General features: G+C 36.7%; 1 protein-coding gene and 1 non-coding gene across 2 annotated transcripts in view; one reads left to right on the plus strand and one right to left on the minus strand.

Annotated features, from left to right (window-relative positions):
- Window positions 1-18,670, minus strand: part of PPP4R2 (protein phosphatase 4 regulatory subunit 2) — a 135,635-nt gene that overhangs the window by 16,687 nt on the left and 100,278 nt on the right. The window contains 1 exon segment of the mRNA XM_067043614.1: window positions 1,480-1,650. Coding sequence (XP_066899715.1) covers window positions 1,480-1,650 — 171 coding nt within the window.
- LOC131764751 (U6 spliceosomal RNA) lies at window positions 4,851-4,958 on the plus strand. The gene has a single exon (XR_009337949.1). It is a non-coding gene; the product is annotated as a U6 spliceosomal RNA (small nuclear RNA).

Raw genomic sequence — 18,670 nt, forward strand, 5'->3', positions numbered from 1 at the left:
ATTCAATAGTAAGTCTTACGTATACTTCTAATACATAGCATGTCTTCATCTTGGCATGTGCTTAAAAAAAAAAAATTAGTATTGATAAGTAAACATACAGTTAAAACAATTTTCAACAGTACAATAGAGTACACAGTGAAAATAAAGTCTCCCTCCAATCCCAAACCCCCAAGAGCACCTCAATGATAAAGCTTTAATTTCTCCCAAAAGAAAAGTATTTTGGCAACATACTTAAAACCAAAGCTTAAGATTTTGATATTTTAAGCCAAACTGTTAAGCAGGAGAACATAACATATAATAAAGGGTTAGGTGAATTACACTATCTTGTTGCAAATCCCATGTGATTACGTAACTGAAGAAAAAAATGAGACCATTTATGCTACCTAAAAATACTCACAAATGAAATGTGATCAAATAAAAACTGCCCCTAAAAATGAATTCATGGTTAACATACCCACAATTCATTAAATTAGGTATTCTCACTCCACACTCCCAACTGTTAATGCCAATTTAAATACTGAACAATTCGTGCTTCCCTGGTGGCACAGTGGCTGAGAATCCACCTGCCAGTATGGGGGACACGGGTTAGATCCCTGGTCGGGGAGGATCCCTCATGCCGCGGAGCAGCTGAGCCCGTGTGCTACAACTGAGCCTGCGCCCTGGTGCCTGCAAGCCACAGCTGCTGGGCCTGGGTGCCTGGTGCGTGTGCTCCGCGGAGGGAGAGGCCACCACGGTGCGCCCCCCCACGCTCCACGGCAGGCGGGTGGCTCGCTGCAGCTGGGGGGTGGGGGGAGGCCGCACACAGCAGCAGGGACCCAACGCAGCCAAAAATAAAAATAAATTAATTATTTAAATACTGAACAATTCAACTTAACAAATACTTCTTCCCTTCAATAAAGGGAACACTAAAAATACAAAGTCCTGAAAAGAAAGTATTTAAAATAACACAGAGTATGACACACAATTTAAAGGTCAGATTCATTTTAGTGGAGAGTAACTTTTCAGTACAATGTTTTACAAAGGGTTAAAAATGGTTACTTACTGGAGGGAAAAGAGGGATTCTAAAAAAATGTTTTAAAATAAAGAGTCACTAAGTAGAATCTTTTCATAAATTGTTACTTTTCATTTTAAAAGAAATGTTACTTATTTCAGTGATAGGTTCTAGACAAAGTCTAAACATTTATAATATAAATATAAAACAGAAAGAAAAAGTTTAAAAATATTTGATTAATGTTTCCACTGTCATAAACATTTAAAGTCTAAATGCCACTGACCCATGTAAGGTGGTTCAATTTTTTTTTAAGCTGTCAATATTTTAAATACTTGTAAGCTGGAAATCAATAACTACTATATAAATCACAAGACACAGAACTTGTTCTAATGGATAATCAGTTATCAAACAACCAGACACATCAAAACTTAGAGAAAATCTAATGTTCTCCTAAAAATTAAACCTTTAAAGTAGAATTAAATGCATACCCATTAAATCCAGTGACAATTTTCAGTATCCTTTCCTTCATTTCATCAAAGGGAATATATTCGACATTAGGGTTGGGAGGACCTCTTGGTTCAGGAGCTGAAGTTCTGAAATCATCCATCACTTTCTCCAGTTTGAAAATAAAATAGCCTTTAAACTGGGACCACTGAATCCTATAAGCAAAAAATTAAAAAAATATATAATACCATGTAGGGTCACAATTCTTGAACAAAAAGCACAAATACAGAATTTACCATGACACTAATGCTAACAAAATTAAGACCTGGAAAAGCAGTCGTGAAAATATCTTCGTTCAGTAGCCTGCACCACGCCTGATCAATCTGACTCACAAGGTCCAACTTGGTTCCATCCAATTCTCCCAAACTCCTGACCCAAACAAAACCTAAATCAGACTAAAATCTTTAAAATTAATTACTTTTGGCTGAAAGCTTACTGTCTAAGTCCCCCTTCTCCACGTTTTTAAAACATTATCTTGTTCTGACTCTATCTATCCCTCATAACAAACCTAACCCAGGAGGCGTTACTGCCCCCTTTTAAAACAGGTTATTGGAAATTGGCCCAACCTTACATTTATAATTTTAAGTAGACAAATGAGAACAACTCCATACCCTAAGCTCTGAACATCCAAGGTATAATGCTTATATAGACCAATAAATGTTTCTTGTTTTTTCTCTTAAATAGCAAAATAAACTTCAATTTCTCTTTTCTTTTGTTTTCAACTAAAATTTTTAGTATTTTGTCATTTAAAAGATATCTATCATAGGTTCTATCCAAGATGTAGCCTGCAAAGTAAAAAAAATACATATCCTTGTGTAATTTTCACATCTGTTCATGAACTTTTAATATAAACATCTTTTTACCCCTGCTCCCTCACATTTTACCACTAATATAAGGATATTTTGTGATACCTGCCCAAATAGCCTAAAGTCTAGGAGATGCAAGAGTCAGGAATGCCAACCAATCCTCCAAACACTATAGATCTCTTACACAGGAGATGACTTAAGCAGGATAAGACTGCTAGTCTGCAATCACTCTTCCATCCCATCCAGCAACCCTACAAATAAGGCAGCAGTTCTCAAAGTGAGGCCCAAGAGGTCAAAGCTATTTTCATAAGAATAGAGTTGACTTTTTCACTGAGCTGACATTTGCAATGACAGTAGTTGCAAAAGCAGCAGTGGGTAAAATGGACAACAAACACTTCAGCACAAATCAAGGCAACAGTACCCAACCATACTAGAAGTAGTCGTTACCTTCTTTATCACCAGACTCACAGTTTAAAACAAAACAAAAAGCTTGTTTCACTGGAAAGTTTAATATAACAAATTTACTAACTTAATTAAATCTGAACCTTTGAAAACACACACATCTTTTTAATATCCCACGTAACAAGATAAGAAGTATACATAAAGGACTTCTGTTGCATAACAAAACATCATGGGCATCGCAAGTCACAAAAAGTTAAATACTGCTGCCGGTTGAATGAAAGCCATTTTTACTTGAAAGGAATGTCAAACAAATAATGCTTATTCAGACCAAGAGAAATTGCTAGACATTACCTCAAAAATGAACAAGTGAGTCTATCACTTGAAGAAAATCAACTGCAATATTGGTGGCCCTTGATAAAATTTCAACTTCAAAATAAAAAATGTAAAATCTAGAAAATGTTTGTTCTTCACTGTGAGCTTCAAAGGTTACTGATACATTCCCAAGACATTTCAAAACCAACCACTGTTGATATAAAAAATATTGTGACACGCCCCCCGCAAAGTACAGACAACAAGAGAAATAAATTGAGCTGTATCAAAGTCAGAAGTTGAGGATCAAAGGACACTATCAGCAAAGAGTGAAAAGGCAACCCACAGAATGGGAGCAACTATTTGTAAATCATCTACCTGATGAGGTTTTAATATCCAGGACATATAAAGAACTCCCACAACTCAACACCAAAACAACAGACAAGTCTATTTTAAAAACGGGCAGGGCTTCCCTGGTGGCACAGTGGTTAAGAATCCGCCTGCCAACGTAGGGGACACGGGTTCGAGCCCTGGTCTGGTAAGATCCCACATGCCATGGAGCAACTAAGGCCGTGTGCTGCAACTACTGAGTCTGCACTCTAGAGCCCGCGAACCACAACTACTGAGCCCATTTGCCACAACTGACGTATCTGCATGCCTAGAGCCCGTGCCCTGCAACAGAGAAGCCACCACAATAAGAAGCCTGCGCACCACAATGAAGAGTAGCCCCCGCTTGCCGCAACTAGGGAAAGCCCGCGTGCTGCAACGAAGACGCACTGCAGCCAAAAATAAATAAAAATAAATAAATAAAAAATAAGTAAAGGGCTTCCCTGGTGGCACAGTGGTTGAGAGTCCGCTTGCCGATGCAAGGGACACGGGTTCGTGCCCCGGTCCGGGAAGATCCCACATGCCGCGGAGCGGCTGGGCCCATGAGCCACAGCCGCTGAGCGTGCGCGTCCGGAGCCTGTGCTCCGCAACGGGAGTGAGAGGCATGCGCACCGCAAAAAAAAAAAAAAAAAAAAAAAAGTAAAAATGTGCATGAATAGGCATTTCTTTAAAGATATAGGAATGGCCAACAAGCAAATGGAAAGATGCTCAACATAACTATTTAGGGAAATGAATATCAAAAATCACAGTAAGACAGAACTCCACATCCATGAGATTGATTGTCATCCAAAAAAGAAACAAACAACCCCCTCCCCACAAAATACTTGCCTGGCAAGTATGTAGGGAAACTGAAACCCATGTGCATTGCTTGTGGGAATGTAAAATGGTGGGGTCACTGTGGAATACAGCGTGGCGGTTCCTCAAAAAACAAATCAAAGAATTACCATATTATCCAACAATTCCATTTCTGGACACCCAAAAGAGGTGAAAACAGAAACTCAATCACATGAAACTCACTTATACACAATGGTAGAAACTACCCAAGTGTCCCTCAACAGATGAAGAGATAACCAAAATGTGGTATATACAACAGGATATAGCCTTAAAGAAGAAGAAAAATGACACATACTAAAACAATGATTAATCTTGAACACATTATGCTAAGTGACATAAGCCAGACACAAAAGAACAAGTATAATGATTCTACTTTTAAAAGGTATCCAGAATAGTCAAATTCAAAGAGACAGCAGAAAGGCATATGCCAGAGTCTTGAAGAAGGGATGGGCGAGATGTTACTGTTTAAAGGGTACATTAATTACAGAAGATCGATAAATGGCCAATAAGCACACGAAAAGATGCTTGATATTATTAGTCATTAAGGAAATGCACATCAACACCACAAGATACCATTTCACACCCACTAAAGTTGTTATAATAAGAAATGATGGACAGTGCTCGCTTCAGCAGCACATATACTAAAACTGGAGCAATACAGAACAGGATTAGCATGGCCCCTGTGCAAGCATGACACGCAAATTCGTGAAGCGTTCCATATTTTTCGTGGATGGACCTAGAGACCGTCATACGGAGTGAAGTAAGTCAGAAAGAGAAAAACAAATATCGTATATTAACACATATATGTGGAATCTAGAAAAATGGTACAGATGAACCGGTTTGCAAGGCAGAAATAGAGACACAGATGTAGAGAACAAATGTATTGACACCAAGGGGGGGAAAGTGGGGCGGGGAAGGGGATGAACTGGGAGATTGGGATTGACATATATACACCAACATGTACAAAATAGATGATAAGAACCTGATGTATTAAAAAATGAAATTCAAAAAAACCACTACAGGTTTCTTTTTTTCTGATTATAAAAGTAATAAAGCTCATTGTAGATATGTCAAGCAAAACAAGAAAAATATAAAATCATCTGCAATCTCAACTCAACATGACCATCAGTAATCCTCCAGAGAGTATTTATGAATTTTCATATGCGCTACTTCTTTCATTTTATGTAAATGAAGCTTGAATTACGTACATTTTTCCACTCAACAATGTGTCATTAACATTTCCATTTTCAAAATATAGTGACTTTCGTTATTCTAATGGTTCAGTCCACTGAACAGATGTATGACAATCTCCTACTGAAAGATATATATATATATATATATATATATATATATATATATATATATATATATATATATATATGGGGGGGGGGTGTATTTTGTTTATCTTTCACAATTAATGCACTAAAACCTATATTCTGGTAAATGTTCCTGTGCATACCAATTTATATTACCAATAAAGGTATATGCAAATACTTCTAAAAAAAATGATGGACAATAAACAAGTGTTGGGGGACTTCCCTGGTGGCGCAATGGTTAAGAATCCGCCTGCCAATGCAGGGGACACGGGTTCGATCCCTGGTCCGGGAAGATCCCACATGCCGCGGAGCAACTAAGCCCATGCACCACAACTACTGAGTCTGCGCTCTAGAGCACGTGAGCCACAACTACTGAGCCCACACACTACAACTACTGAAGCCCACGCGCCTAGAGCCCAAGCTCGGCAACAAGCGAAGCCACCGCAGTGAGAAGCCCGCGCACCGCGACAAACAGTAGCCCCAGCTCGCCGCAACTGGAGAAAGCCCATGATGCACAGCAATGAAGACCCAACACAGCCAAAAATAAGTAAATAAATAATAAATTTAAAAACAAACAAGTGTTGGGAAGGATGCAAGGCAACTGTTGATGGGAAATGCAAAATGGTGTTGATGGGAATGCAACCTATACATTGTTGATGGATGCAGGGTAACTGTTAATGGGAAATGCAAAACGGTGTTGATAGGAATGCAACCTATACATTGTTGATGGGAATGCAAAATGGTGTAGCCATTTTGGAAAATAGTTTGGCTTGGCAGTTCCTCAGAAAATTAAAGAGAGTTGATGTGTGACCTGACAACTTACTCTGTTAAATGAGTGAATTACATGGTAGGTAAATTTTACAACTATTATTTTTCAAATATGGTGAGGGTGATTATCTAAAGCTATGTGCATGACTACATTTTCCCTCCTTTCCCTAGTCTTCCTTGGGAAGGGGAATTTGAGGTTTAACAAGCAGAGGCAGCATATCATAATCTCTAAGATGTCTAATATTAATTTCTTAGTATACAATTGTCAATGGTTACTAAAATTTATCTTTAAATTTCACTAGACTCCCTACAGTCATTTAACTAATACTTAAACACACCAGGGGAGGGTACTGAAATAGGAGTCTTACACTTTTCATTTCTTAAATTAATAATCTTTTTGTAGTTTTAATAGTCACCCACTAAGACATAACCTGTCTCATGAATTAGGATTTCCATATACACATGGGTTTTTTAACCCACCTTTCCACTAACTGCTTGAGAATCCACCCATGACATCCAAACAACAGAAGCAACACATTAATGGGAATAGGGAGACAAGGAGTGATAGAGACCAGGTAAAGCAAACTATGAGGAGCTTCAAAGACTCTAGGTCACCAATTCTAAGTCAGACGGTAATTAAGTCCCATAAAATGAAATGAATTATGTACAATTTGTATTTTAAGTTCCAAATGTATCAAGCACTGTTACTCTAAATCAGATCCAATAAATACAAGTCAAATTCCTATGCCATATATAACTGAAAAAATGCTTCTATAAAATGTGAAAGATAACGCCTTTTGATGTAACACAACTGATAAACAAAAGAAGAAAATGCTTCCCTGAAAATTATGTAATTTGAGCACAAAAACAGGCCAAGAGTAAATCAACTAAAAATTTGGCAACAGAAATAATTTTCTTAGGAATGTACTCACAGGACAAGAAACTACAAAACAAAAACAAAATAAAAAAACCCTTATTTTTCACATGAAAATAAAATTATTCTAAACAGATGCTCATGAAACATAAACACGTTTTCAACTTTAGAATAAACTCCTCCACATAAAAATTTCCACCAAAAATAAAATACATACTCAGAATTTAAATCTACTTTGCTAAAATTAACTCGAGAATTTACTGAAATTCATTACTCATTAATTTTTTAAAGTAACTTCACCTCCCTTCACTTCCTTTTCTTCTCTTTCCCCCTTTATGAAGTTTCTCCTCTACAAAGGCAAAACAACTCGTATCACTAATAAATATATCCTCCTTCCAAACACCACTCTGACCTTTTTCTTCCACAGGAACTCTCAAGTACTAAAACAAACACGTTTCCCTCACAATTCTCAGGTTAAAGGTATTTTTCAGAGACTCAAGAGCCGAAAATCCATCTCTTATTTCCCAGCCAGTTCTAGAACATTTTAGTGGCCAGTAGCCACATCTTAACTTGTTGCCCCTTACAGTTCCAAATTCTATTACGATTACTTCCTATGCAGACTAATTGCTTTCCACACAAGATCTGTGTGGGAAGCTAACAGAAGAGAGCACAGGGAGAGCCCTACACTATCTCCAAGGGAGAGCAGATACTGTACCACTTGTAAACAAAGGGGAATATGGAAAAAATGAATAAATGAAAACAAAAAGAAAATTCATAGGGCTGATCACTGACACAAGGTGACAAGGCTTTGAATCAGGAGACTTAAAAGTGCCATAGAATTCAGTCGTAACTATCTGACTGGAGCAAACAAAGACAAGTAAATTTATTCTGAATATTGAATTACGTGAGTGCTGAAGATGGGCAAAAATCAGAACACAACTGCTTACACAAAATCTTGACATTTTTAAGAACTTCCTTTAAAATACAAATCACTAGCTCAGAAAACCTCTACAAGTGGGGTCCCAACCAAGAGAACATTCCTTGCCTAATTTCTTTTGCATAATTATACCTTTAAAATATATAATACTTTATCAATTAATTGAGCAATCATTTAAATGTCAGTGGAACAGAGAGCCCAGAAACAGACCCATACATAAATGGAAACCCAGTATATGGGAAAGGACAGATTTTTCAGCAAACAGTCTGAGAAATGACAGAGCTACTACAAAATTTTACTAGAGTTTAAAAATTTTAAAGATGTCTGTTCCCCCCTTTCTGATTATATAAATAGGACAGTCATTGAAAAAAATTACAAAACATAGAAACAATGAAAATTGTCCACAATGTGCCCAGTAATCATTACTAAAGTACATGTTTAGTGTATTTTTTCACTAATATTTATTTATTTAATTGGGTATCCTTGATTAATATCCCTTTGTTTCCCTACCTCATTCACTGTGGGTATTGCCACGGGACCAGTAGTCTCTGAAAGTAAGATTTTTAATATATATCACATATGGTAGTACCATTATTTAATAACCACCATTTTAAACAAAGAATTTAGGTTTGCTTCCAGCTCATTAAATTAAAAATAACTGTGTTTAATATCCCAATAATAAACTTGGTAGGCATCTGTTTATTACCTTAGGATAAATTCCTGTAAGTGGAATTACTGAGTCAAAAGTATGAAATATAAGGACTTTTGATACTATATTTAAAAGCCCCTCAGAAATGCTGTACCACTTTACAGTGCCATCAGTACAGAAACACCTATTTCATTCCAGTATTACATGCTTTCAAAACTCTTGTATATTTAATAGTAGAAAAACACTTTAATTTGCCTTTCATTCATTGCAAGTGAAACTGAGCACTTTTACCTATGTTTACTACCCACAAAACATTTCTTTTGGGTCTGAATAGGCCCTTTGCAATCCCTCATCCTGTAGTCCCTCAATTTTGGCACCACTGACACTGTTGTAAGCCTGATAATTCTTTGTCAAAGGGGGATGTCCTGTGAACTGTAGAATGGTTAGCAGCAATCCTTGATCTCTACCCACTAGAAGTCATTAGCACCCAACCTTCAACTGCCCCCCAAATTTTGACAATAATAAATGTCTATAAATATTGCCAAGAGTTTCCTGGGAGACAAAAAGCATCCCCAGTTAAAAACCACTGCCTTCTCCACCCCCTTTAAAATTGTCTTTTTCTTACTCTCATGGTATTACAGAAAAAGTAAAAATACTATGTAACACAAGTATGAACATAACTTTTGCATTCTCATTTTGTACTGACTGCTGCAAAAATAAAAATTGTTTTCATATAAATGTTGAAGTGACACTAAAATATTTATCTAATTGTTCCTATGGTGAAATTATCTTTGAAATTGCCATACATTTCTTTGCTCAGAAACTCATATCTGAAGATGGAATGGTACCTGCCTCCAAAGCAATAAAATTATGACACAAATTCTGAAGGAAAAGTATTTGGCACTAAAAGTGAACTTTTCAAATTAAGAGTGCTAAATATCTAATGATAATTGTACATAAAAAGGATCCAATCAGATGGAAAAGAAAGCTTCAGCAGGTAACGCTAACGTTCAGGTAATACCTTAGTGCAAACTTGGGTTTCTTCTTTGGCAACTTGTATATTCATGATAAGGACTCTAACATGTCTAAAGATTCAAGTTACACTCCTCTACTCACCCATCTCTCTCTACTAATTAAAACAAAAAGTTCAAGAAACAGTGTGTTCTGGTTAGCTTGATTTACGCTTAACTCTTAGCTAAACTTTGACCCTTTTTTGAAAATCTTTCTCAAATTTATTAACAGACCAACATGGATCCTTCCTTTCCACACAGACAGTTGAACCAAACAAGTATGAACCAAAGACAGATCTCCTCTAACAGTATGACGACTCAGGTTGAAGACAGCCGATTTAGAATTCAGAGGGTACTAGCTTTTTTTAAGTAGCACTAGTTTAATAGCTGCAGTGGATCTACCCTCCACTCTGCTACTAGAGAGTCACTCTTCTCATCCCGTTCATCACTGATGCTATCACTTCTTCCAGAATCCATTTGATACTAATGCCAAACTGCCATCAACAGAGATGAGTCCATTCTTTTACCACCACGTTTGCCAGAGCCTAGGTAGGCCATGGGCCCTTTTTTCATTCTACAAACTCACAATGTAATGTCAGTGTCAACAGCAGTTAGAAAGCCCAGAAACAATGTAAGTCATTGATCCTTAACAAAATTAGTTTGAAAAACAAGATACATAAACAATAAACAAATAGAAATAAAACAGCATAAACTATCAGCTGCAAAGATTTCAGTGATGGTATAATAGAACAAAGAAAAAGGAGAGTTGAAATGTAGGTTTAGAGCCATCAAGAAAAGCCTTCAGGACAAAGTGGGACTTTCAAAGGTGAACCTTAAAAGCATGAGTAGAGTATGGAAAAAGGAAGTGGGAAAGTATAGGACTTAAACATAGAAGGAGTTTAATATGGACAAATGACTTTTTCAAACTCAGCACTATTGACAGTTTAGGCTGCAGAGTTCTGTATCGTGGTAGGCTGTCCTGTGCATTGTAGGATGTTCAGCAACATCTGCGACCCCTACACTGTGATGCCAGTAATCCCCACCACAAATGGTGACAATCAAAACTGTCTCTAGACTCTGACAAATGAACCCTGGGGTTGTGGGGGAAGGGAGGCTTGCTCCCAGTTGAAAAGCACTGCAATACACAATCTCTTTTGTTGAGAATTACAAAGGTTCCTGAAAAACAGTAAGGCTGGCAAAATCAGAGGTGCAACACCAAACTCTCAAAAAATTTGAAGAATAAAACAGCACGAATATATATATTTTAAGAGACAGAGGAGAAATTCTAAAATGTACATGAGTCATTCAAAAAATACTCATTAGCATTAAAATCTATCTCATGAATCACTTCTAGTCGCACAGGAAAATGCGCTGTGGAGATATGATATAAAATTTATTTTTCCTCTGGTGTAGGCTTCTGTTCATTGAGAAAGGTGAAGGAAAAAAAACAAAAAACAACAGCAAAAAGTCCTTCCACCTGGACCCAGATATCAATTCATGCGCTGCAAAGCAAAGGAAGCTTTAATACTCAAGTTTTTAAAGGAAACTGAATGAACATAAATGGTTTTATAATTTGTTAATGAAATATAAAACGAGTTAACACAGCAGTGGCGGCAGATTACTGTTCACTTTAGTACACAGGTTTCATCCTGGAGAATCCTTTTAGAGTTTGAAAGTGAAGCTCAAAGTGTCTTTATAGTGTTTACAATATTGGCTTTTTATAGTGTGGTGTGTGTCTATTTTGTGCTATTCCATTTAAAGATTACTTTTATTAGCGTTCTGAAGTATGACCCAGAGTTATGCTATATTACAATTACTAATAAAGATATAATTACTTAGAAAGCATTTTTCTCTATCTACATACTCTCAAAACAAAGAAAAAATAATAACCATTAAAAGCATAGTATCTACTGAGAAAACAATTTGTACTCTAGCCCAAGAACTGCCTGAACATGTGAAAAACGAACACATCAACACTGAAATGGATAACCCTTCCTGAGAATCCCCACCTACATAAGATGAAACTAAGATTAACTGGAAATTTTTTTTTCAGGGAAATGTTTTAAAAACAAGTAACTGACAAGCCCAAAGCTAACATCATGCTCAGTGGTGAAAAGCTGAAAGCTTTTCCTCTAAGATCAAGAACAAGACAAGAATGTGCACTCTCACCAGTTTTACTCAACACAGTACTGGTAGTCCTAGCCACAGCAATTAGGCAAGAAAAAGAAATAAAAAGCAACCAAGTCCGAAAGGAAGAGTAAAATTCTGTTTGCATGTAACATTATATTATGTATAGAAAACTCCAAACACACAACCAAAAGACTATTAAAACTAACAAATGAATTCATTAAAGTTGCAGAATACAAACTCAAGATAGAAAACTCAAGTGTGTTTCTACACACTAATAATTCACTATTGGAAACAGAACTTAAGAAAACTATCCCATTTACAACAGCATCAAAAACAATGATATACTCAGGAATGATTTAAGCAAGGAGATGAAAGATCAGTACACTGAAAACTTTAAGACACTGATGAAAGAAAGTGAAGACATAAACAAATGCAAAGATATTCCATGCTCATGGAGTGGAATAATATTGTTAAAATGGCCAAATACTACCTAAAGCAATCTACAGATTCAATGCAATCCCTACCAAAATGCCAATGGCATCTTTCAGAGAAACAGGAAAAAAAACATCCTAAATTCGTATGGAACCACAAAAGACTCTGTCTGGATAGCCAAAGCAATCCTGAGAAACAAGAATCAACATGGAGGCCTCACACAATCTGATTTCAACTATATAACAAAGTTATAGTAATCAAAACAGTATAGTAGTGGCATAAAAACAAACATGTCAGTGGAACAGAACAGAGGGTCCAGAAATAAACCCAGGTATGTATAAATACAGTCAATTAATTTTTGGAAAAGGAGCCAAGACTATACAATGGGGAAAGGATAGTCTCTTCAATTAGTGGCACTGGGAAAACTGAATAGCCACATGCAGAAGAATGAAACTGGATCACTATTTTACATCTACACAAAAATCAACTCAAAATGGATTAAAGACTTGATCGTTAAGACCCCAAACCATAAAACTCTTAAAGATGACTTTTTGGGATCTGACTCTAAAAGCAAAGGCAAAAAATGCAAAAATAAAGAAATGGGACCACATCAAACTAAAAAGCTTCCACACAGCAGAGGAAGCCATCAATAAAATTAAAAGGCAACCTATGAAATGGCAGAAAATATTTGTAAAGCAGATAGCTGATAGGATTAATCCAAGATATACAAGGAATTCATACAACTCAATAGCAAAAAAAAAACCCTTATTTTTAAATGGGCAGAGGATAGGAACAGAGATTTCTGCAAACAAGACATTCAAATGGCCAACAGGTACAGGAAAAAGTGCTCAACATCACTAATGCTGAACTGTCCACTTAAAACTGACTATATGTCAATTATACCTCAGTAAAGCTAGCAGAAAATTATTAAAACAGTAAATTTTATATTATGTATGTTTCACCGCAGTAAAATAGAATATAAATTTAAATTGCCATATTTAAAAGATACTACTTTTCAAACTGAGAGAGCCTCACAAAGGTTGACAAATAGATTAGGGGTCAGACATCATAGTAAAATTGCATAATTCTGGAATCAAAAAGAAGATCCTGCAAAACTCCAGAGATACAAAACAACAGGTCACATACAGGGCTTCAGACTTAACAACAGTGCAGGAAGAAAGCAACAGGAAAATGCCTTCAAAATTCAAAAAAAAACTCTTTTCAACCTAGAATTTTGTACCCCAACTATCCATTTAAGTAAAAGGTTAGCAAAAAAAAAAAAATTTTCGTTGAAAGTACAAAAAAAGATGTATTTCCTATCATGCTTTCTCTCAGTCCACCAAAACAATGAAGTAAACCAAGAAAGAGCATGTGACATGCTATCAAGGAAACTAAAGACCCAAGACGAGAAAGTCACTTTCAGAATAATGATAAAAGCAGATTCCAAGAGCGGAGGAATAAGGCAGGTCTAAGAGCAACCACTCCAGAATGGAGCAGTTAAGAAGGCTCCACAAGAGATTTTTTAAAAATATAAAATTGGTAGAAGACTTAATATGTCATATTTTGCAATGATATCTAAACAACTACAGTTTGGGGTGGAATTAGCCACAAGTATACAGAAAATTAAAGGGGAAAAATATCATTCACTAAGACAATGTATGTAACAAATGCTGAGCTGACCAAATTTTCAATATAATTATACTGAAGACATTGGGCAATGGAAGTGAGAAGTATGTATGTATGGAGAGAAGGAGAGCAGGTAAAAAGAACTAAATCCTCACAGTGATTATTATGAAATCAATAATTAATTCTAAAAATTTAAAGAAAAAAGTGATTTTCTAAGACTGTAACTTAGAAATAGGCAGATTAACACCCCCCCCCCAAAGAAAACAATGATTTTAAAGTGGTTATCTCTAGGGAATAGGGGAAAAAAGGAAAGCACACAGAAGACTTTTTTTGTTCCCTTTGTTGTATCAATAAACTCACTAAATCCTGTGCATGTAAAACTTCGATGAAAGTAAAAATCACATGGTAAAAAAAAAAAATTAAAGAGCACTGGTGCTAGAGTCTGAAAGCTTGGTTGGGTTCAAATTTTAGTTCAGCCACTTTTTCATTTGTATGACCTAAGAGAGATAACTCCAGACTCCCTTTGTTTCCCGTCTCTAAAATGGAGGTAACAGTATCTACTTCACAGAACTGCTGTGAGGATTACATTAGTGTAAGCAGACTGCTTAGCAAAGTGGCTGACACCTAGTAAGCACTCAATCAATGGCTGTTTGTCCTGAAGAAACTCAGGACGTGGAGAACATCTGAGTAACATTGTAGAAATATGTGGAGAGTTTTCCAGACGGCTTTCCAGGTGTAAGAATGGATTGGGACAGTGAGAAAGACCTCTTTTAGGGCATAAGATGGTTGGGCTTATCTTATATACTCTCACATAACAGATATATAACAAATTGAGGCAATCTCTCCAGCCTAAGAGCACTTCTAGAGCCTCTTTAATTATTACCCTTCTATTAGAGAAAGGAGAAAATTTACCCAATATTCCTTCTTCACCCATTCACAAAATTATTTCCTTTTAAAAAGTAAACGTAATATTTTAGCTAACTTAAGAATTTAGAACAGGAAAAAAAACCTACACATCGTCCAGCTTTGTCAAACCTTAGCTAGTCATATTTTTAACAGTTCTTAACTATAAGATATTTAAATATATTGCACTTACTGCAAATGTTTTTTGACTCTACCAGTACCTCCAATCCATTGATCCTACCACCTTTTTACTGTCCGTCACCACCTTCATTATCAAGATTAAATTATAATTAATCATTAACCATTAGTCATCCCGTTGCATACAGCTGATTCTCTAGCCCCTCTCTGGCTTCACTGTACTCACAAAGTCAACTTTACTAGTAGGTTAAAATGCAATCCCTACCAAATCTGTGCCTATACAGCAGCACACATGGGCACAAACACAAAATTAAAGAGAAATGCATCACCATGCTGGCTTGTTTCAAGTACACTACCAGATTAATATTTTATTTCCCTAATTTATTCACTCCCAGACTCTAGGTAACTATTTCATATATTCTCTCTCCTCAAACCCCCAATGAGTTCTCCCTCACTCTCACACTTAATGACCTTGAATTTCCAGAGTCCCACCACATTTCTCCACTTACTAGTAGGCTCATGCACACCCCGAATTCCCACCTGTTATAAACTACCCATGTTCTCATCTACTTACATGCAAGATTCTCCATTTGCACATCTACTCAAGAGCATCACTTGTGTAATTCTCCCCTTTCTTCTATCAACCATATCAACTTTTTAAATCTCTAAATGGATCATTTCCACTACCTTACAAATACATCTATATTTCTCCCATCTCAAAATTTTGTTCTTACCCTCCTAGCTCCCCCATCATTTATTTGCTCTCCTTTGAAGGAAAACTTGAAATAGTTGTCTCCCTCCCATTATTCCTCAAACCCACTCTAGACAAGCTTTCAGTCCCACCACTAAAATTAATCTGCTCTTATCAAGGTCATCAATTACCTCCATATTGCTAAATCCAATGATCATTTCTCACACCTCATCTTAACAGCATATAAAGAGTACTTCACACAGTTGAGCCTTTTTCTTTAATTACTTTCTGATACTGTCTTTTAACTTGCTGATCTTTCCTACTCATTGTCCTTTTCAGATTTCACAAAATGCTCCACGCTGGAGTAATCCAAAGCTCAACCAATCAACTCTCTGTCTACACTTGGTGATACTGTCAAGTCTGGAGGTTTTAAATACTATTTGCCCATGAAATCTCCTGATCTCCACATTCAACCACCTGCTCCACATCAAAATAGCATTCAGCATGTCCAACATTGAACTGCTGGTCTTTCCCACAAATTGCTACTCCCACACCTTTTCCCATTTCAGGTGTGAAGAAATTCCATCCTTCTAGCTGCTATGGCAAAACGGAGTCATTCCTGACTCCATTTTTTCTCTCACACACCACACCCTATCTTCAGGAAATCCTGCCAGCTGCACCTTCAAAATGTATTTAAAATGTTGCCTAATTCTCACCACCTCCTGCTACCACTTAATCCATCTCTTCAAAAACATTACAATCTTCAATAACTGCTGCTTCTAGTTTACTTTACCTAAAGTCTATTGTCAGCACAGCCGTTCATACAACTCTCTTAACACTTAAGTCTGACAATGTCACTTCTCAACTCAAAACCCCACACTGGCTCCTGATTTCACTCAGAGTAAAGTCTAAAAAGTCCTTACCATGGTCCACATTGCCTACATGATTTGACCCCAATCCCCTTTAACCTCTCTGATTTCCTCTCCTTGCTCAGTCTACTCCAGCCACAGTGGCCACCTTTGTTAGTCCACAAAAAGGTGAGACACACTCCTTCTTAAGGGCCTTTGCACTGGAAGTCCTCTGCCTGGAATGTTCTTCTACTAAATGTATGCATGTCCAACTTCCTGTCTCGCTCAACTGTCACCTTCAAAATGAGGCTTACTCTGACCACCTTATTTAAAAGTACAACTACCTCTCCGCCCTTAAACTCTCATTTCCCTTACCATTTTTCTTATTCTTCCATTGCCCTTACAATCTAGTAATATAATACAAAATGTTATTTATTATATTTATCTATCTGCTCACATACTTGTTGACCAGCACATATCACAAGTACCAACAATACGTATGGCAAAAAATAAGTGCTCAATAATTATTTGGTAAAAATCCCAAAGCCTACTCTGGAATAATATTCACAACCCACCTACAATGGAAAAAAAGAAATCAGAAAGAAAAATACCACTTTCCAAGCAGATCTGGGAAGTATTATATGTGCAACTGTTTTAGCACTAGGAGCATAGACTCATATTTGAACTGCAACGCTTAACAGTCAGTAATAGCAGCAAGCACATAACCACTGATGTCAAACACTGTTCTAAGCACTTTGTACTTAAAAACTCAATCCTCACAACAACGCAAGCGTCAGGTAGTATTATTTCACCCATTTTATTATCAATAAAGCAACTAAGAATAAAGTGGTTAAACAACTTGCCCATGGTTCATAGCAAGTAAGCAGCAGAGCCAAAATTTCAACCCAGGCACTCTGGCTTCAGAATCTATACTCTTAATAAGTCAATACATCTAGTTATAGGAAAAGTATAAAGGAAAAAAAAACCCACAAATATGCATTTCTAAGCTACACTGTAGTGGGAAAAGATTAAAAGAAGTTTACTTGCCTTCAGGGAATTCACAATCTAAACAAAAAATACTAACATAACAAAATACACATACAATGATACAAGCAATCATGAAGTACTGTAGCAGACTAAGACACACCTAACCCGGGGTCAAGGAAAGCTTCCCAGACCCTAAGCATATATATTAAAAGATGAACAAAAAGGAAAAGAAAGGTCTTTGTTCCAAGGAGAGGAAACAATACGGACATAGGCACTAAGATGAGGGAGCATGATCCGCCAGAGAACTGTGAGTAGATGAGGAGAGCAGAAAAACAAAGGAAGCAAAACTGGGGGACAACAAGTAAAGACATGATCATTTAAAATAGCTTTATAATTATCTTTAATTTGAGCAAGGGGAAAGGTGCCTAAGGATTTTAGTTATGGGAAGAACATATTTACACTGTAGCACAACCACTGCTAAGAGCATAGATTAGACAGACTTTCTAGAAAGGGCAAGTAAAACTCCAGTTAGGAAACTAATTAGAAAGCCTATACAGAAACTCAAGCAAGATGGGAATGATGGATAGACAGTGTCTAAAGAACCATAACTTGATGTGGTCTGTGAATCCTCATGTCCATTCATACTCACACTACCCTATTTCAAGTTCTCAATTCCTCTAGATTAAACTCCTGTAATAGCCTCCTGAGTGACTGCCCTAACTCCCAAGTTTGCCAAGGCAAAGCTCTATCTCTCCCTTGCTCAAAAATCATCAGTAACTTGTAAAGTCTTTGTAAATGCAAAATTCTATACAACAGCAAGACACTCTCTGATCTATCACCAATCTACCTTCATAGCCCTGCATCTTTCCTATTTCTTTGTTCACTGTTCCTTCTAGCTGGACTAAAGCATGTCTCTTATACCATGAAGCTCTTCCTAATTCTCCTTGCCAGAAATCAACCTCTGACTCTACTGTTCCCAAAGCATTTAATTTGTAACTCCCTTAAAACAACTATTAAATTCTGCCCCAGACCATGATCGCTAGTTCTATGTATTTTTTTTCCTTACAAGATCAGGTTAGGAAACTTAGGAAGCTAAGAATCATATAACAGAATTTCTCTTTGGGGAGG

Source organism: Kogia breviceps, chromosome 10, assembly GCF_026419965.1.
Source record: "Kogia breviceps isolate mKogBre1 chromosome 10, mKogBre1 haplotype 1, whole genome shotgun sequence".
Classification (NCBI taxonomy): Eukaryota; Metazoa; Chordata; class Mammalia; order Artiodactyla; family Physeteridae; genus Kogia; species Kogia breviceps.